General features: G+C 34.5%; 1 protein-coding gene across 2 annotated transcripts in view; it reads right to left on the bottom strand.

Annotated features, from left to right (window-relative positions):
• The window catches only part of PSMD14 (proteasome 26S subunit, non-ATPase 14), a 46,675-nt gene that overhangs the window by 11,364 nt on the left and 13,762 nt on the right, over positions 1–21,549 (bottom strand). For both annotated transcript variants that reach the window (XM_027734168.2, XM_039382072.1), the window contains exons 5-8: positions 12,592–12,663; positions 12,149–12,268; positions 10,979–11,049; positions 9,861–10,011 (exon numbers count right to left, since the gene is read on the bottom strand). In XM_027734168.2, coding sequence (XP_027589969.1) covers positions 9,861–10,011; positions 10,979–11,049; positions 12,149–12,268; positions 12,592–12,663 — 414 coding nt within the window. The remainder of the gene's footprint in view (positions 1–9,860; positions 10,012–10,978; positions 11,050–12,148; positions 12,269–12,591; positions 12,664–21,549) is intronic.

Below are 21,549 nucleotides of genomic sequence, written 5' to 3'. Positions count from 1 at the left end.
AAGGGGAAAAAACCCCCAAGAAAGCAAAAATTTACCCTGAGGAGCAAGAACATGAACTTGGTAGTATACTAGAATGACAAGGAGCTGCTTTATAACTAATGGTCACACTTTTAGATCTCAGTTTAATGAAGAGCTTCACTAGACAATGTTGAGCTTATCCAAAAAGAATGGCATCATCCAGCACGGATTTCTTTTGGGACTTGAGTCATGTAAAACAGAAGGAGAATCCAAAATAAAAAAAAAATTATTTAATTTTGTTTCAATAAGAAAATTCAACATTTCAGTTAGTGTTCTCAAGATTAGTCAAATTTCACATTAAAATATGAGAATGAGTTGCTAAAATATTTCCAAGAGATACTGAATTTTACTCTAGCATCTTAATCCTGACCTGAAGGAACTTCCGATATGTTTCAGGTACTATCTGTTTGGGAAAATACTGTACTTTCTATCTGTCCTCCTGAAGGAATGACATGAAAGTATTTCCAAAGTAGAACAAACAGAAATCTAACAGAATGTGGTATGAAAAATTAAACCCACAAATTGCAAATGTTATGATTTTAAAAGGGATAAAACTGCAATTCCTACAATCTCAGAGGGGTACAAAAAGTATGGGAGCAAATGATATTTTTCATCTCAGTTGCACTGTAATGACCAATGGGAACTAAATACTTTAACTACACTAAGATTAAAGGAATTTGCTGCTATCACTATAGCAACCATCTTAAAGAAACTAACATGCTCAGCAACCTGAAGGCTAAATATAGACCTAATACGCAATAAAAACATAAATACAACAATAAATCTTACATATTCATTTCTATGAAATGCAATTGCTTTTTTCACAGTGAGCATAAATCAGTCCCACCTTTAGCGGATTACATAAAAAAAAATAGACTCATTAATGTCCAGCGTACTAATGAGCAATGGGTGAAGTAGGTGTTAATTATGCCACTGTAAGATCCAAGAAAAAAGCCCCAGTGAGCACTTGGAGGTGTGTACAAGCTGAAGTCTCATCTCTACGTTTGTGTATTTCAAAGTACAGCATGATGCAATCAGATGACAGAAACACGGTCACCCCATATTCTACAATGGAAACTTTGACACAGTATTTTGAACAAAGAAATTCTAAGGATTAATTAAAAGCAGTATAACCCCCGACTCAGTTTCTTAGATATTTGCTAGTAAGAAGTCATTATTTCCCAACCAAAAATTTTAAGCTTTCATTGCACTTGAATTACCTAATGCAGCATGTATCTTTTAGTAAAAACTCCAGTTTCCAAGCTTCAAGCTAAATTCCCTCTCTGAAAAGACATTAAAAAGTTGAACAAAAGTCTATGCCACGGGGATGTTTTCCAGAAATATGAAGGTAGATTCTTTTTTTTTTAATGCACTTCCATTGTGCAACTCTTTCACCACTCTGACCATTTAATTTTTCCTTGTGTAAGTGTCTTCAGACTTTTCAGAGGTCATTTCAACAGCAGACAGCTTATAACAAAACCATTAGCAGTTTGGCTAGCTTAAGGAAACCTCTTACTTTCCTTTTTTGTTTATTATCACTGCATGAATCTGCAGCATATGAGAGTTTATAATTTCTCAGGCTTGTTAAATTCATGTTAAAGGTCTGTTTTCTTGTTGAATAAATTTTGTTCATATAATGCTGCCTATTTCATATACTGAGTCTTTAATAGCACCTTTGGTCTATGCGCAACTCACAGATCAAAACAGAGGACTAAAATAGGGGTTGATGATGCTATTTACATGTGTGATTCCTGCTGTCTTCTTGTTAGTAGCTTTAATATAATAGAAGACCTTGTCTGTTTTGTAATTAACACATCTTTACTGGAGAGATATTTGGAAGTGATTGCTGTGAATATACTGGTTAGTAAAATAAACACAATCACACACCACTTTCTGTTATCAGACAAATTTGTGAATTGTACACATTATACTCCAGATCAACAAACTGTGATATAACAGCCAAGTAGAAGACACATTTATATAACCCTTTATTTTTCTGAAAATATGTATTCAATCTGACCTTGCAAATATAATTAGCTTGTGGGATGTGTGGATTTCAGTACCATGGATGCTTTACTAATTGCAGCTCTTGGAAATAGATACTAAATATTTGGAAGCTGCCAATACAAAATAAAAACTGCATCTTTTTGTACATCTGTCTTAGCTTCAAAATGCATAATAATCTAAAAAACAATAACTATACAGTATTTTTTTAGCATTCGCCTGGGATCAACAGTCCCTATAATGTATTTTTAGAAACAAAATTTACAATTATCTTGAGTGTAAATTTCAGCACAGCTATAATTAATATGATTCAAAGTTACTCACAGTCTAAGACAAGCACTGGACTCCTCAACTGCTAACTAGATAAAAATCTGGCCTCTTATAGTCTGCACAGTTATTAAAAATAATGGCTTGATTAAAACTTAAGATGTTTAGTGCCAGACTTCGTTTAGCTTCTAGTGAAAGTGTGAATGTGATATATATATATATTACCACTTTTTCTAAAACAGTCTTCATAATTTCATGGGGTATTTAAAAGAAAAATAAGATTCAAGAGTATTTTACACACTTGATTCTTAAATCCCTCCAATATCAAATCTCTGAACAATACTGAATGAAATAGTCCTGTTTTTCAAGACCCACTATATTTTAATGGTAAACTTCAGTTAGGAATAAGTCAGCCTTTATTGTTTAAATTTAAAAAAATTCTAACATCAATATTTTTCCAGTGAGGAATCTATGGCATATGGTGACTATCTTTAAAAATGCATTGTGTCCTTGAATTCAGATAGTGATGTATTGTTTATGCCATATGTTTATGAACAAACATACCAGCGCTTAAAGACAACTGCAAAGGATATAATGTGGTTATGCCAGGTGTGGAAGAAGAAGTAATGTCCCATCTAAAATCTCTTTTATCACCTGCAACTGACCTGTTATCAACTGCTTAGTTTGTTTCTAGATTCTTTAAAAATGAAATGGAACACGTGACCTGAGAAGTGCAGCTCGGGTTTATGACCATTTCGTTATTTATGCTGCCATGCACTGTTAGACAACTACAAGTGAAGAACATCTTCTGTCCCCTGCAAGCCCACAACATAAAAAATTCAAAGAAATCTTACTTTTTATGCCATTTCCAATGAAAAGCACTAAGAACTGAAACTGACTCATGCCAAATGCATATCACTGAATTGCTGTGATTGTGAGTTTGAAGTTTGCAACATGGAAATTATTTATAAAATGTCAATTTTAGCTCTGGAAAACATATTCCTGGGAGTATGTGCATTTTCCTTCTCTATCCTTAGAGAATTGTTTACTTGTGGTCAAATCTGCAGTACAACTTCAATATCCATACTGGAAGGGGAAGAGAACTCAGTATAATACATTTATCTTGACAAGTGAGGGCATGCATCCATAACTCCCAAGTAGCAGAGCCACAAGTTTTAAAGCTATAAGCCTTAATGAAGATAAATGGACTATTCCACATCCACCACCGCAAAAGGAAATTAAACATTTAATACTTTTCAACAAAGTCTTCTTGGAACTTTCTGTTTTAAGGAAGGGCATGAACTGAAGTAACCTATGTAAATGCTTTAGTAGGTAAACATACATTAGTTAATTACATCATAGCAAGTCCAAAGGACATTGCACAAAAATTTTTAGAACATTAGCATTGATATTAACAATCCTGGTATTCTATTAAAAAATTAGAAAGTAAAACATGCAAAAAATGTTATTCTGAATATGTACAACTATTAAAAAATGCTGGTTTTCAAACTAAACAGTAATAAAACAGTGGTACACTGGTAGTAATAAAACTTCAGTTTATACTGAGGTTTAGAAAAACACACCCTGAACTCAAAACACCAAGTGTAGATGTACTGTAGTGTAGATGTAATTCATCTCTTACAAATGTAATTCGCCAGGAAAACAAACATCAATCTTTACTGAATCAACAGTGATCAAACCCAGATCAAACCCAGTATGTAAGAAAACATACAATTTTCTTACTTTCCAAATCAGACTCCTATTGAAATTTGGTTCCTGTCTAGATCAAACTAAAATGTTTCTGTCCAGTCAATGGTAAGAAATAGCACAGTACTGTGACAGTATCCAAATGTACTATACACTGTGCAAAATGTTCAGTGTACCCTCAATATTTCAATCAAAATTACATATTTATGTTATCTATTTTAGAATTTTTCACTTTACAATAGAAAAGTATTAGCAAATCCAGGTCTAATACTGAAAGTTGTTCCAAGTATAAAATATTCTGACATAAAATTGTAGGTATCAATGTACAAGAAATACATTTTCTTGTAAAATGATATCTGCATAATAATCCACAATAAACAGACACCTCCAAAGCAGTAGTGACAATACAGACAATTTACTGTTTTGTTTGGTTGTTTTAATGAATAATTTCAAGCTGTACCCTAAAGACTGTTGAATTCACTTGTGTCTAGTGAAGATTTAGTACAGTAAAGATCAAGAAAAATGCAAGAAGTGGGAAGGGGGAGTTGGGTATATTTAAAGTTCTCACAAACTTAATTCTTAATGAGCTATTTTGAATTTCAGGCATTACACTGGTGTCCGCACACATCTATCTCATTTTAAGGATTGCTTTTTTTCTGCCTTCTTAAAAAACAAAGTCTCTTTCAATCCTGTGGTCAATTCAAACAACAAAGGGAAAACGACAAGTTCAAAAGAAAAATAATAGCACTCTGATAAAAGAATGGAGGTCTGAAAACACGCAATCTTTCAGAAAACTAGTGTAAGACTTATGTTCAGCTGAAGAAAATCTTGAAGCTAGATCTTAATTCCAACAGTCAGAAAAGTAATTGTTAAATCACTATTGGTTTTACTGTTTTAGACAAGTAGCAAGTAATTACCAAGTTATGAAACCATTCACATACATATTTGTCTTGATAAACTGGGAGGATTTGCAGCACAAAACTGTCTCAGAAAAGGAGTTCAGTCGCCTATCTCCAAGGAAGTCACCAATCTGAGACACTGTAAGGTACAGACAATTTAATCTAAACTGGAAAGTAAAAGTAGCAGAAGAGATTAAAACTACTTGTAAATCACTATTCTTATGATCAGCACTCAACAAAATGATCATCTATTACTTTGAAGAGTTAAAAACTGAAATCAGGTATTAACAAAACCGTAATGCTCATGTACGTGACTAACTACACACAGGTTGTCACATAGATTTACAAGTACCAATGGACAAAAAAGGGGAAGAGGTCGCCAAAACAAGTCATCCAGTTCTCCTCAGGTCTTCATTTGTTTGGAAGGATAAAACCAGCATTTATCTTTCTCTCTCTTCAGATAATAGCTATTTTAGGACAAATAATGCCTTTTTTTTTTTTTTAAACACAAGGTATAACTGTCACTCTTTGGGGCTTCTAGGAGCATGGTAATTTTTTTCCACACTTAAAAAATTAGTAAAAGAACAAATTACAAAGTTCAGCGCATTTGTTACCCCTTTTAGGATAAAATTCTAGAGATCTCATAAACTGAACAAAAGAAAGCAATTTTCAACTTCCAATGCAAAGAAACTGCATGCACAAAATGGTTTTAGATTACAGAACCCCAGAGCAAGGTTCTTCAATGATGTATGTGGCAGGAGACAGCAGTAATAGACCGAAAAGGGGAGCTGCTGACTGCATGCACACAAGGGGAAAAAGCAACTGCAAGAATAATAAAGTATTGGAACAGGTATTGCTATGAGGTTGTTGAATCTCAAGACTCAAGTGGATAAAATCCTAAGTGAGCCGGTCTGAACTGAACGTTGACACTGTGCGCAGCACAAGGTTGGACTAGATGATCTACAGAGATCATTCTCAACTGGAATTATTTTGATTTACTGGGCTACCCAAATGTACCTGTTTTTTCTCCTTTCACTTTGGGACTGAGATTAAGATAAGGATAAAGTACCGTAGCAAAACTCTTTCATCAAAGTGGCAGCATCTGGTTTAAGCACCAGATTAAGATGCATAGAATATTTGGTTTTATATGTCAGAAGGTGACTGAAGTAGAATTTACAAAAAGTTATTGCAAAGATAAATATTTTCCTCAGCAAACAATTAAAAAAAAGAATTTTGCCATAAACCAACAGACCTTCCTACAAATATTTCTGATAGTGTCTTGTTAGGAAAAATTATGCTTTAACAGAAATGAAAGTTTGCTGTATGAATAAGAGATTTTGCTACATATCCTACTAAACACCACAAGTGCCAACAAGCTTCTCAGATATACAAAATGGACTTCTGACAATTTTGGATATTTGACTGATCCTTATGCCAGCAATTATTAATCAAGGGAAACCAATGAACTGCCTCAAAAAAACATTTTAAATGGTGACTTTCTTATAATAAAGATCCAAAGTTTAAAACAGTTCAAAACAGAAAACGTTTTTTAAAAAATTTAATAAGACAAATGCAACATGGTAAGTTAATGCTTTTGGTTTACTTTAGTTATATTTTCCTTAAGAGGTGAAGAACAGCTGCTATGTTAAGGTCCAAAAAACACATTTATTTTTAACATTTGGCAAAGGTATATGGTTCTCCATACAGACATTTCAAAATGTATGTTGGAAATAAATATGAAATGTCAATATTTAGCATTATTCCAGATCTTTAATGAAATTATTACTTCTGTGGAATACTCTAAATATGTATTACAACTTCCATTGCACAGACTGGAAAACTGAAGGGGATAAAAGAAAGGTTTACTACTAAGTATAAGATGAAGCAACAACTAGCCAGGTTGCCCCACTGGCCATATTCCAGCATGTTTACTTTGATTTTGTTCATAGAAATCAATTTTTAAAAAAAGTCAAAATAAAGCTTTTTCTCTCTGGGTTCTGATAACATTGACCTTCAGTTAAAACCACTGATCTGTTGTGAATTTATTTTACAGACAACTAGAACATTATTAGCCTAAATATTGCAATATATGGTACACAGTCACAGTCATGAAAAAACATACTTTCTGTGCAAGAGTATGTAGAATAGTAAGATCAGTATTTAAAATTACTTGTCCTTCACATGTCCCACTATATTAATGTAGAAATATCCGAGTCCTAAACTGGTCATTAAAGCAGTTTGCATTTAATCTACAGATCTCTATAAGAGATTTTATTTTTATACAAGGATTTTCTGTGACTTTTTATTTTTGCTCATTGGCTTTAAGACATAAAATGACTTTTTTTTTTTTTAACTGATGAGAATTACAGGTATTCTTATCTTGAAACTGCAATCATACATCCCTGTCCTACAAGGTATCTGGAACACAGGTATGCAGATGAGGCAGTTAACAAAGAACTTAACAACTTTTCATTTTTTACCAGTAACAGGGCAAACTGCTTTTTAATGTTTTAGCTAGTCAAGGTGAACCTGAGGTTCCTCATCTGAATTCACTGCAATTGCCTGACACATGACAATAACCCAGTTATTCTTCACTAGTGCAACCATGACAGCTTCAGTGACCATAAGCCACACCAATTTACGTGGGCATGGGCCTGCCCCGAGGCAGGTTTAAAAGTAGCTAGTGTGTTATTTTGGACTTTGCTTTCAAATACATCTAATCTCAGTCAAAAAAAAAATTAAAATTCTCTATGCCACACGTTCACTCTAATTTTTTGCCAGATAGACATGCTAGTATAAGGTATAATGAATAATGAACCTGGACTCACGCAGCTAAAGCCACCAGTATGGTGGTTACTATACCAGCAAAATTACCTCTGCAAGTGGTTCTTCTTTTGCTGGCACTAACAAACATAGATAATTCCCTGGAATAGGCTTAGCTCGAGCTGTCTAACATACAAAGAGGCACTGGATGCCATAATAACCTAGACATGCACACAAAACACTCAAACCTGGCCTAAGAAAACCCCTTTAACTTTAATGTAGCTGTTCTTCTCTCGGTTCATCTAAAATCTGAACATAGTTTAATGTAAGTGATCCTGCCAACCAGGATCATATAAGTCATACATATTCCACAGTCTTCCAAATCAAGAAGTTATTTAAAAGTGGTAATCATAATTTGGGGGATTCTTTCTATTTCTAAGCTTTAAAGGATGCACTTGCCAGGAACATGACAGATGTTAATTTTTTGTAATGCAAAACCTGGAATGTAATTTAATCTGACTGTAGCAACTAAAAAATGTGCATGAAAAACAAACATTACAAGACTTCCAGTAATTCCAACTACTGGCAGCAATGCCCTAACAGCAGCTGTAACTGAGAAAAGTTTAGATGGACAAAAATTTATTCACATTCAAAATAAATATGCTAAAGATTACTTTCTTGAAGTGATCAAAGATCTCAAAGACAGACATTTAAGTCAAGCAACAGTGGCAACAAAATTATTTAAAAAAGAAGCACTTAGTGAGCAAGTATGTGACTTACTGGGAGGCTTTTCTTCTTAATGGATTTAATAGCTAATGAGGTCTAAATTAATCACTAGTAATAGTCCTGACTATTATATTTTGACAAAATAAAAAGAATCTTATTTCAATATTTCTATTGGAGTGGGAAAATAAGAAAAAGCAAAGGGAAAAAGTTGTAGGAAAAATAAGTCAGGAATAATTAAACATTCTACTGCATCTTTTTTTTCCCCGGAGTACCTGTATTTTCTTCTACTCTTTATGCAATTTAAAAAGGAACAAAATTGATTCAGATGTCTAATAGCTTCCAAACAAAAAGAAGCTATTAACTTTTCAATTGCCTGTTACATAAACATATTTGCTATAAAAATCAGAATTAAAAAAACCCCAACTGAAAATGCAACTGTAGCTTCAGAACATTCTATTACGAAATTAAGGGAACCCATGGTGTTTAGTAGCTTTAATAGGATCTGCCTCACATGAAATATGATACTATGGCATTATAGAAGACGAACACTTTTAAAATATTTATAAATTTACATGAAAATCATCCATATATACCATGATGCATTTCAATAATTATTCTACAATACAATGGGAGTGCATGCTCAAACAAAACACCTCAGCAGTATTTTAAAGCAGTAAACCACCTAGCCAATTTCTGTACGTTCTGTAGTTTTTCTAATCCACTCTCCCTGTGGTTGAGCAAAATCGAATTGCCTCTCACATTTGCAGACAGCTCTGTGAAGGTGATAATAGAGCTGCTCCCTGCTGTCATGAGGCAGGAAATAGGAAAATGGCATATGGGGCTAGAAAGAAATAAAAAGAGAACTAAACAAGAACAAAAGAGATTTCAACAAAGGACAACTATAACCCAATATGCTTTGCAAGTTAATCTCTTTTCATAATAATTTAACATACTTAATAATTTATCTGCACACTCAAATGCTTGATATCAACTACTCTGTGAAGTTTTATTGCCCAAAATATTTGGAATAGAAATTATACTAAAAACCATCATATGCAACGCCTGTAAATCAATGCCTTCCTACTACTCATGTTAAGGGGCTGAACCTTTTCCAATCTGTTAGTAACTGATCTTAGATTTTGTAGCTAAAATGTAACATATAAAACAATGTATACTTGGATTATTAGTTGCAAACCTGTTGAGTGACACCTGAATAGCAAAATATTAAGAGAGGATTATGATTGGTTATGTGTACTAACAATATCAAAGACTTCCAGCCTGTTTAAGGACTACTGATGTAAGATGAGGAATAAACTAGAAATGATATTTTCATTTACAATGAGGTGGGGTTTTTTAAATTTTTATTTTTTTAACACAGTATAGGCCTCCAAAAATCAAGAACTTACACATATTTACAGTGCTTCTATATTAAATCTTACTGAAGTGCCTTAAAAATAAAAAGCAAGCCTACTATACCTTTCCTTTTACACTCTGAATGGGATCCACCACCACAGCAACAGCTCTTTCTGATAAGGCCTCAAAGCTCTGCTGGGTATTGATATCTACACCAGACAACCAACAGCCAAAGCCAGGATGACTATGATACCAACCAACTACCATCTCAGGTCTGAAACAAAGAGGACATTGAGATTCTTAAAAATATAAACATGTATCACAAGAAGAAATAGGAATATATCAGGGCATAAATTACAATGAGCTGTGAACAAAACACCATTGGTAATATTTAAATTACTCACGATAGTATGGTGAAAACATGGACATGAATAAATGAGACAAAAGAGGGCTATCATTAAGGGATACATATTAGCAGTGGTAGATCATGCTTTCAGTTTTTCACCCTGTTACCACACCTTCCCTGAACCAGTTTTTACCCTTTCAGCACTTGAGTAAATATCTACTCTTTAACTCCTTGGCATCGAAGGTTGAATTTTCATGGCAGAAAGTCCATTTCAGACATGGACAACGGGAACCAACGGTGGGAAAGGATTAAATATCAATTAAACCAGCAGTAGAACTAGGAACTCAGTCAAAAAGCAATTTGCACTGTTCTGTTCAGCTGCTGAGCCTTTTGCTAACATTAATTTTGAAGTTTTTCCCACAGTAAAAGAATTTGAGCAAGCAGACGACAACTGTTGAGAGGTAGGAGTAAAATAAAAATTTGTTTAAATACTAGGGTCTTTTACAAAATTATTTTCCCTTTCTTTTCATTAAAATTGCTCATGAAAAAGCTACATCTTCCTAATTTTTTAAAATCTTATTTAAACGGTTAAATAAAAAAATCAATCTTTTAAGCAGGTACTGTGTAGTAATCACCTACACTAAACTGAGCAGCATTCTAATCTTTCTGCACGATAATCAAAGCTGTAGATTTAACAGGAGTGATAGTCTCCTGACAATTGAAATGCAAGAAAAGAACTGAATTACATGCTACTCACCTAATTTCTGGGCCAATTATTTATTTTTAAACATTATTAATAGCCCCTAGACTACTAGTTTTGCAGAAAGCCAGCTGTTTCTTCTAAAAACCATGCAGGGAGTATTTGTTACCAACAGCCCTCTTTACACTGACTTACCTTCCTGTCTGTTTCAGCATATCCAACATTTTTGCTTGAAATACAGGATCCACTGCTTCCACACTGACACCCTGATTCAAAAGACAGACAAAAATCATAGTAGTTGTACATAAAGCAATATTATCTTTTGACTTGTTACTTTCCACACAAAAAAATATTTATAAGTATCTTTTTAAAAAGGCAACCTGAATATTCCAGTACTACATGACAGAACTCTCTTAAATGCAAAATACAATTTTTAGAAATGTATTTCAATGTGATTCTTAAAATACTGAAAGAAGATTTTGAATTGCTATGTAAGTAATCTCTACAATGAGTAAACATGATTAAATAGGCACAGGAATTTATCTTTTCCCCCTCTGTTTGCTCTGCAAACAGTGGCCTGTTGTTTCTCACAAGTTCAGCTCTACAGGTTTTATTCAAGATTAATATTACATATTGGCTTTATGCAGATTTTTATATTATGCACAGGTATAGAATTAACTTGGGACAAAAGAATTTGAAAATTTAATTGATGTGCAGCTCTGAGTTACAAAGGGATGCCATTGTTTCTTTTAAGAACATTTCATTCTAGTTACACAAAATAAAGCATCATAAATCCCAGTTATGCCCCTTGACTCACCTCTTTAATCTCTTTATAAAATGGATATTCTTACTCAAAATTAAAATACATAATTTTTTCACATCACAAAAATATCATTTAAGAGACATGCCACTAAGATCTGTCAAAGAGAGCGAGTCTGAAGCATATCTAGTTTGAAGTGTATCTATAGCTCCATCACAATTAAGCACATGATATGCTTCTAATCAAACATTTTAAATTTTGAATCCTTCCCCTGGCTCACAGTATATGAGTTCTGAAAGTTATCAATTTATAAATCTTATAAGTCATGTACTACCAATATATTTATACTACATAAGAACATAACATCTGCATATATTGATATACCCACTTAAGTACTAGACTTTGCCAAAAAAAAGTTTCTACTAATTTTTTTCGTTTACTGAAACCTTTAAATCCATTTGACTTGTTTGAACTATAACTCACAGATTATACCTTCAGATTGCATCAGAGGTAAAGCACAAGAAGCTTTCCAAAAATAAATTTACCATAAGGAAAAAAACAAACAAGCAAACAAAACTATCAAGGTCTAGATGCAAAGAACTCACCGTTCCAGACTGTGGCATTGCAAAAACATCAATCACTCTCACAGTATAATCATCAACAAATTCTCCAAGCATCAGACCCATGACTTCCATAGGGACACCAGCACGACCATGCTTCAACATCTGGAATCAAGACCAAATGACACTATATGTTTAACAGGAGATTCAAGTTTGATTTGAGGTAGTTCTTTCAGCCTTTGTTGATCTATAGTTAATTTGCAACTTGTAGCACATTTGGAAACTGTAATGAACTATAAAATAGTAAAAGCAAAGCCAATAAAGCAGAACTAACTGAAGTAAGTTTCTGAGTGTTCCAATCAGCATTAATTTATTTTTAAAATTAGTCTGACCAGCACCTAGGGAACACAAGTCCATAAACTTTGGACAGCTGCCAGGTGCTCTATCTCCAGCACTATACTCAGACACAGTATGCACAGAACACTTACTTTCAGCAGTGCAAGGGAAGAGATATAAACCTGTTCTGCTGTATCAACTGCAGGAGCATCTGTTGGTGGCCCCTATGAAAAGAATAAATAATTATTTTCTCCACCATTGTTATTCTGCAGTTTCAAAACATTTTCTTTTGTTTTCCATATTACAAAACTTACAGAAAAATGCATGTATAATTGCGACTTTGTGGGTTAGATGCAGTTGTTACAAACAAAAAAAAAAAAAAGTACACCCAAACCCCAAACACTTCTTTACAGCACCTTTCTTCACTAACATATTTTGTAAAAGGTCACCTAGCCATCATCCCACCTCCCCCACCCCAAAGTACACAGTCTAAAGAGCAATCTTATCACAATCAGTCAAATATAAAACTGGCAAGTATTGCACTGGGTACAAACCTGTTACAAGCCATTCAGGCTGAGTCAGATAAGTTTCCATTAGTCAGCCTTGCTGCAATGCAAACCTTCGTCAGCTGTAAAATATGGCCACTTCTCCAATTAACTATGTGTTTCTTACAGTGGTGTGAATGTAAATGCTGCTGGGCTAGCATGATTAACTGGCAGCAACACAAACAGCAATTTCCCTTTGCTTCATCAGCTTTCAGCTAAAGAGGACTTGCAGATAAAGGCTATGGGAGTACTTTGCAGATACACCGGTACAGTGAGAGAAAAAATGGACCTCTGATCCCTAGGTGGAAAAGCTGTGAACAAAATACTTTGCTCTTTGCCTTATGAGTAGTTATTCAAAAATTAGCACAACTGTCCCAGGTGTGAATGATTGGTTGAAACAGGTTCTGTGTACTGCTGAAAATGAAAAACACAGGAGGCAGCAGTTTAAATGTCCCTTTCTCAAGGAGCAAAAGAAATGCTGCTGCTGCTCTTATATACAGAATTCCATATCAGCATACCTCATTACAGTCAATTAAGAGCACATTCATTAATTTATTATGAAATTGCGTACAACAAATTTCTGCTGAAAAGACACAGGTTACTTCTGCATGAAGTGATGTAAACTTCGAAAGGCAACAAAACAACACTAGGGAGTATGGTAAATAAAAAAGATACTCCACATTAAGCTTAAAAGAGGAAAACCGGTGCTTTTACACAAACATTTTACAGATTTAGAACTTTGACTCCAGAGTTATAAGCAAAATTGGGGAAAAAAAAGGAGAGGTTTCAAATAAATTCTAGATTTTTCCCTGTAAGAGGAAATTCAGTACAATGTGCATCCACATGACATCAAACAGAAGAAAGCAATCAACGCATGCCATTACCTCCTGAAGATAAAACCAGGTACTTAAGTCATCAAAATATTACATTTGTACAGTAATTGTCTTTTCTGCATACTTTCATTTTTTCATACACAGAAAAACGACATCTAGTCTTCAGAATACAGACAATAAGAAAATTCAGTTTGGGGTTTTTTTCCCTCCCTAACGTCAACGAATACCTTCTCTATTAATTCCAGATCCAACTTTTATATTTTGAATCCAGTCTTTGTATTTTGAAACTTACATACATGCATGGATCTGTGTCAACCGTAACTGCTTCATAATAGCTTCAAACCTTTACTTCCAACTTGGATATTGCTGATCATCACCTCTTGATATGTGCTCTTCCTCACTTCTTACTACTCATTGCTAATTTCTCTGTCACTTTGGCCTTTTCAGCAATCTTCCAGCAGTTTTAACTTTTCACCTTCTATAGTATTCTCACCAAAGGTCTATTTTGCATCAACCCCGCCCCTTCATCAAAAGCCTGGTATAGCCCTAGGCCAACAGTGAGATGCTCCAGTGGAGAAGTGCTCCTCTAGCACTCATGCTGAAAAACTCTATGAGCAGTTCCTCAGAACATTTCACAGAACCAGATGCACAGAGCACCTGAATCACTTATACCAAACTTTCTACAATTAAATTGTTTGACTGGCAAAGCTTCAAATGCCCAATCATTTTCTGATGCTGTTCCTATGTTTTTTCCTCCATAAGAATGTCAGGTTACTTTTTTAACCATCTCTCTCCTGCTTTAAGTCTATTCTAATGATTCACTTTGAAACGTTCACTTAGAATTTGGAAAGCACGAAGACTCAAGTTTCCACAATCACTGCTAAGAATAAAGCCCAGATAAACTGAGTTTTAATTTTAAAAGTAACTTTCCAGTTCGTTAACAACTCCTTTTTTCATACATAAAGCTCTCCCAATTTTCTACCAGTTCTAGACCAGAGATGGTCTGAAGTGAGAGTAAAAATACAAACTCAGTAACCTTCTGCTTTAGGAAGAACAATAATACCCATGCTGTGATCACCATACACATTAAACATTTGTTCCAGATTTTGCTTAACATCTCACCGCAAGCAACTATCCCATTACACCATTCAGTATTTTTTAAAATAGAGAATAGCATAATAGAAAAAATCCCCCAAACTAGCATAAGTAATTTTATGATTTCTGGAAGGCTAATGTTGCTGTTTGATTGAGACTAGCTTCTCAAAAATCAGGAGCTTGAACTGAAGTTTACTCTACAGACTATGGTTCTTGAATAGGTTCTCCTCGATGGAATCTCTAGTGTGTGTTAAGATCACACTGACACCCATCTTGCAGCTGAGGCATTAACCACGTCTCTGTCCCCTGTACAGATGCCCGTGTCACAACCTGTAAGAGCTTATTCTTCATAACTTTTCTGATTTTAAAATCAGTCAGGAGATTCACCACTTATGGGGAGGAAACAAAGACAAACATTAATGCATTTTGTTTCTGTAACATGGCAAATAAATCACCTTTAGTTTAAGTGAAGGTAGGAACTAAAGCAGGGCGTAACACTACTGTATTAATTCCTAATATTTCCTTATGATTTCTATATTCCTTGGAGCTTCCAAATGGTCATTTATCTTGGTGATGGTCCAGAAGAGGGACTTCATCAATTTCTGTATTCAAAATTTATGTTAGAAGTCCTCTTGCCAGTTGCCAGCACTGATAGTCAACTATTTATTTTCAGCATAGGAAATGTTGCTAATTCATAAAAGAATGCTTCATTGGTGTAAATCAACTTGCTTAGCTTCTGTGAGGTCGTTTTGGTTTTTTTTAAGCCATAGTATTCACTGAGAATGATTTTGCACACTAAATGTGTTTAAATATATATATATAAACAACCACGTTAGGAGGTATCAATTGCAAACTTCACTGGTCCACTTTAAACATGTGCCATGAGACAGTAAAAATATTAAAGATCAGCTTTCACTCTTATCATGCAGTTCAACCACTTTACCTGAACTCATAAAAATTAGCTAATGGTGGTATACAGTGCAGGTTTATTAATTCTCAGTCATCTTATAAAAATACAGCACATACTCAGTATGTCCTTGGTCACCGATGTTTCTTTTGTGTGACCTCACTATCTCCTTTCCGTCTGCTCTGCTCTCCTTATAGATTTTAATTACTAGCTAAATTATGGGAAAAGGAAACTCATCATTTCACCACACCAATTATGTGTATTAATTTTCATGTTAATATTCCTTCCTTTGTTTTGAATACAGATTAGAATGAACTGCTCAAAGGAATACCGAAATTATGGAATTTTGAGGAAGAAATGATCCATACATCAAGTTTCGCATTATTTTTCTACCAAAGATAAACTGTCACATAAAATACTATAATTACACATTTGTATTTCTACAGAAAATGATAAAGGCAAAGTTCATCAAATTCTTAACATAAAACCTTTAGAGATTCAATAACTAAAACCAACAGAATAGATCTTGGGTCTTCCAGGTAGTTTACTTTACTTTAGATGATACCATTTGAAAAAACAGATATTTGGAAACTGGAACCAATTTACTGCCATCTCGGATCACCTTCCTTTCCACAAATGGCTGATAATCTAACATAGCCCTGGAGTGACAGCCCAAGCTTCTGCATGTTAGTTACACAGTATGTGGGAGCTAGCTATGAGTTATACGCTTTGAGACTTCTTTGGTCTGTTTCTGCTAGTCTTTCACAGAAGTTTATGCATTTCTTTCATCAAGAAAAGAGGAAGAAAGACTTTATTAGCTAATCTCTACATGGAGGCAAGTATTTTACACTGACCCTCCACAGCATGTGCTACTACCACTGTTCATAAACTTCACTGCCTGCCAACTTTAACAAAGAAGCACCATCCTTATGAAGCAGAGTACCAAATTAAATTAACTGGTGTCAGGAACCCAAACAAGAAAGCATTTATATCTACAATGCAAAAGATCTGCTGGTATTTTTGGTTATAGTATGGTATTCAAAGGACAGAGAGTTACCCCACTAGCACAGTTTTGGAAGACTGTCCATCTCACTGTAAAACAGCAAATGCAGGTTTAATGGATTATTTTCAGGGAACTGGAGAAAAATCAGATTTGGAAACTGCAAGGAATATTGAACATTCTTTTTCCCAAGCATGCCTGTATAAGCTGGATACAGTAATTATTAAAATTAAAAAACTGCTCTTAGAAAATACTGTTATATGCTACTTACTGAAAATGGATGTTTATTCTGAATCAACTATACATGCTGTCAGCCAGTGAAATGAGCTGCCTGATGGCCAGCCATCTCATAAAACCCAACCAACTCTGGGTTTGTTTTTGTTTAGAATGGCAGAATCCCAAGTTCAATAATAATTGATAAAATTAAGTTAGCACTATTCAAATACATTTTTACTTTTTTTTTCAGTACAACTTGTAATGGAAAAAGAATCACATGCAAGTTATGAACAGAAAATTAAACTGTAATATAAATTATGCATGATACTATTTTTGCTTCAAACAGTTAAAGAAATGATCCAATATAAAAAGCAGCCCTTTACTTGGGCAGCCCTTGTTGACTAAGTGTTAAAGGCATTTGCCATTCTAACAGGATAAAAACTAACGCCTTGAAGTGTTATCTACTCAGGCCTTTTAGCAAATTTGTTAACACTTTTAGGTATATTACTTCACCTTTCTCTTAGTGTGAACCGATATCAATTATTTAGCCAATTTTATTATTAAATGTGAACTAAAGTGTCACTTTAGAGCACTGCTCTTTATTTGTACTATTTTACATTTATTCAAATAGGTATAGAAGGTGGACTTGATTAATTACACAAGCAACTGAGAAATAGTCCACAAATTGATACACTTTCCATTGTTTAAATGGATCTTAAACACTGCTCTGGTGTCATGCTAACAGCACAAAAGATGATTTTGAAATACATCACTGCTGTTTCAAAGAAACTCAGTTTTGCAGGGGCAACTGTAATAAAAATCCAAAGGCAGCGAACTAAAGTACCATAGAGCACATCTTAGCTTTAATGCACCAAAAACCATATTACTGCGTAAGATATAAGAACTGCCACAATCTTTACTACTTTTTTCCCAATTTATTTTTGCAATTGGAACAATTTAAACATGAACATAGGACACACAAGCAAACTACGACTGCTATAGTGTTTTCTTTCTTTCCCAGTAAGGTAAAAAAGAACCTTTTAATACTTTAATTTTGTGAGTATTAAACAACTAGTGTGAAAAACAAGCTGCATGTAAACTATTTCTACTGCCTCTGCTTCAATGACTAGCTGAGGCAACCTGTTATAGGAGGTGTTAATTGGCAATAGGAGTACAAGTCAGAATCATGTTCCCCATCGTCCTAACCCAGCAAGGCTAGGTCATTAAAGTGGAAATGAATTCTTTCATGCCGACTTAACCCTTTCAATACGTATTTTCAGCTGTTATATCCAAATACAATTGAGAAAGATTAACTAAAAAAAAAACAAACAAGAAAAAAACCCCCTTGCATTACTTTTGAATTTAAATAAGCATTCACCCCACACTTTTTCTTCATTTCCCTTCTCTACCTCCTCCAGAACAAGTGTTTCAGGTAAAGATGACATTTTATTATGTAGGTAAGGAGGATAAAGGCAACTGAGGTATTAATGCAATGACAATCATTGTAAAATAGTAATTTATCACATTAAAGGATGCATGGAAGGATCAGAACACAAAGAAAGCTTAAAACTACAATTTTATGGAGGTAAATTCAACTGTGTGTGTATAGTTTGGTATGAGGGAAAAAAAACCATTCCAGAATGCTACCTGCAGAGAGGACAGAAGCATGAGCATGAGTGCAGAGGTATTAGTGATAATAAGACCTCAGAAGTTCACCAGAGTACCACTGCTCTTCTCTACTTGCCCTTTGTCACTAAGTGGTACAACCTGGTTATATATTGATATAAATTTTAATAAAAGATGTCTAAGATCAGCATAGTGCTTTTTACACATTGCTAAGCCTAAAAATCTAAACAGAATTTGGATTGTGGAATAATTTTTTCCTGTACTGAGACAATACACTTATAGAAATTACCAACTCCTGTTCCATCAGTAGAAGCAGCAAAGGGAGTAAACCATCCTCCTGGATCTCAATGGTTCTAGCAACTTTGCCATGACAAGCACTAGAAGCCACATATTGCATTTTCTGCAGTACAGGAAGTTAACATGATCAGTCATGACAGACAAAAATTACTGAGGTCATAAAAAAATTAAAAAATCAGAGACTTTATAAAAAAAGGAAAAATACATTGCTTTGCACTGTGAATCACACACTAATTAGTAGTAATTTGAAATTTTATTGCTATTTTCAAGCTAGTACACACGCAACTTTGAAGTTATATCCACATCAACAGGATTAGACTTTGAAACTAGCATTATGCCCAAACAGTTTGTATGTTTAGGTCCATTTTTATACCAATTATAATCAAGCATACATAACAGACCACAAAATACCATAAGCCTCAACAAACAGCCTAGATTTCTCAAAGGATCACATTGTCTTCTTACACCATATGTCAGATGAAATAAAAATTGTAGTAACATGTTTAGTCTCATAGACTCCAAAATGGAGTAAGGATACTAGGGAAGTACTGTGGCATCAACTGTTACTTTAAACTGAAAACCTCTGAAAAAAAAACCATCTTAACAGGCCAGATAAAAACTGTATCAGTATGTTTTACGAATTTCTCTCTCCTAAAAAAAGTTTATCCAGGTTCACATTTACAACAGAACTCCATAAACAGCAATATAGATGGACTTGAAATATGTAACATTTCCAATCTCCCTGTATCTTCAAAAACCAAAATTACAGAACACAGAACTTTGTATAGCTTTGAGCAGTTGGTTTAACGGGTTGGGATCATAAGTTTGCCAACACCTCTTTGGTGCAGAGCCAAGACGTTACTGCTTAGCTTTTCTGCTTGTTTGCAGTTTTAGCTTCTGTGGGGTTTTGAGGTTTTCTTTTGTGTGTGTGTGTGTGTGTGGTGGTTTTTGGGTTGTTTTTTGGTTGTGTTTTTGTTGTTGTTGTTGTTGGAGTTTTTTGTGGTGTTTTTGTTTGTTTTTATTATTTGATTGCTTTTAATTAAGCAGAACTTCAAACATAAATAGTTTCCAGTTTACTGGGACACTAGAAGAACCTGGCCAGAATTTCAGTTAACAGAAGGAAGTCATGAAAGTTTAGCTTATGTTTCTATCCTATCCATCTATTAGTAGTCTCTACTGCACTACTAATAGTTTAATGGAAGAGGTATAGTAATTCACCAGTGCGAGCATATGCAGGATTTCCCACGTGCTCATAGAATGTAACGTGTTTCGCTCATCTAATTGCCAAAAATTGTCAAAATTTTAAAAGGTCTTCTACAAAAAAGCACGTACGTCTGTTTTCCAGCACTACCTTTTGAAAATATTGTCAAAGACAGAGGCTTAGAACTTACTAAGAAAAAAAATATTTACCAGATTTGGCATCAAATGATGTTAATTGAGGTTATTTTGAGGTCCGTTAAGTTTAATTTCACTACAATGTACTTTACATACATTCTATTTAGTCTAATTTTTATTAGAAATAAATATTTATTACCCAGTATTAACATGTATTCACGATATAAAATTATTTACATATATCACCTTGATGCAATTTGCAGTAGTCAGACCTTCTGCAATTTTCCCAACACAATTGGTGCAAGAAATGGCCACTTAAGTGTGATCTTTCCAGGTTCAGTGTTTCCTCTGTCTTTAGCCCACATAAGCTACAAATTCATTGAGACACATATCACAGCAAGGGAAGGTATGCTGCATCACTGCAGTTAATATCCCTTATTATCAAGCACAAGCACAATTTGGACTAGATGACCTTTAAAGGTCCCTTCCAACCCAAACCATTCTGTGATTGTACGATAACGTTATGATTAGCAAAAAGCCATAAGATCAGGGACACAAAAAATCCTCAGTAACACTGTACCATCCTTTTGAAAAGAACTACTATTTTTCACAACCTCAGTCTACTGGAAATAAAAAGAAAATCCAGAGCTCAGTTTCACTCCAGAACAAAACCAGGACTAATCTGTTATCTATTCCTATCAGCATTACAGAAGGTAGTGGGATTTAGAACTGAGCCTCAATGCACATGACGAGTCAGCATTTGTAGATTTTTGTCTACCTCCAGAAGTGTCTAACACAGATTTTTAATTACCTTATTCTAGACACAGAAAGCAAGTACCCATCAGCAGGTGTTACCTGAGATCACCCTGAAGTACACTTTGAACAGCAAAGCAGTTTACTCAATATGTAGAAAAACGCACTGGGTTCCATATGCTTACAGGTTCTCTGTTGTGAAGAGCTGGTCCTGTGTATATGAGCAGGTGAGCTGGAGATTCAGTAGCAATATGTAGGAAGGTTGGTTGCAGCACTTGAAAAACAGTCAACCAACCCTGCCCAAAACCACACCACTGTTAACACAAGAACACTTCAAACTTCCAGGGAAAGCCTAAAGATGACTCTTCTACATGGCAGGAAGCAAACCTTGTTCAAAGGTGCTGGACAGTAGTATTGCAACTTAGCATGGGATTTCAGAAAGAAGATACAACTTCTAAGAGAAAGAAATTAAATCAATCACTGTAAGGCAGCTTACAGAAACG

Source organism: Pipra filicauda, unplaced genomic scaffold, assembly GCF_003945595.2.
Source record: "Pipra filicauda isolate LSUMZ 115617 unplaced genomic scaffold, ASM394559v2 scaffold253_size2546935_pilon, whole genome shotgun sequence".
NCBI lineage: Eukaryota > Metazoa > Chordata > Aves > Passeriformes > Pipridae > Pipra > Pipra filicauda.
Note: the sequence above shows the minus strand (reverse complement) of the source record. Positions and strands in the feature narration are given on the sequence as shown.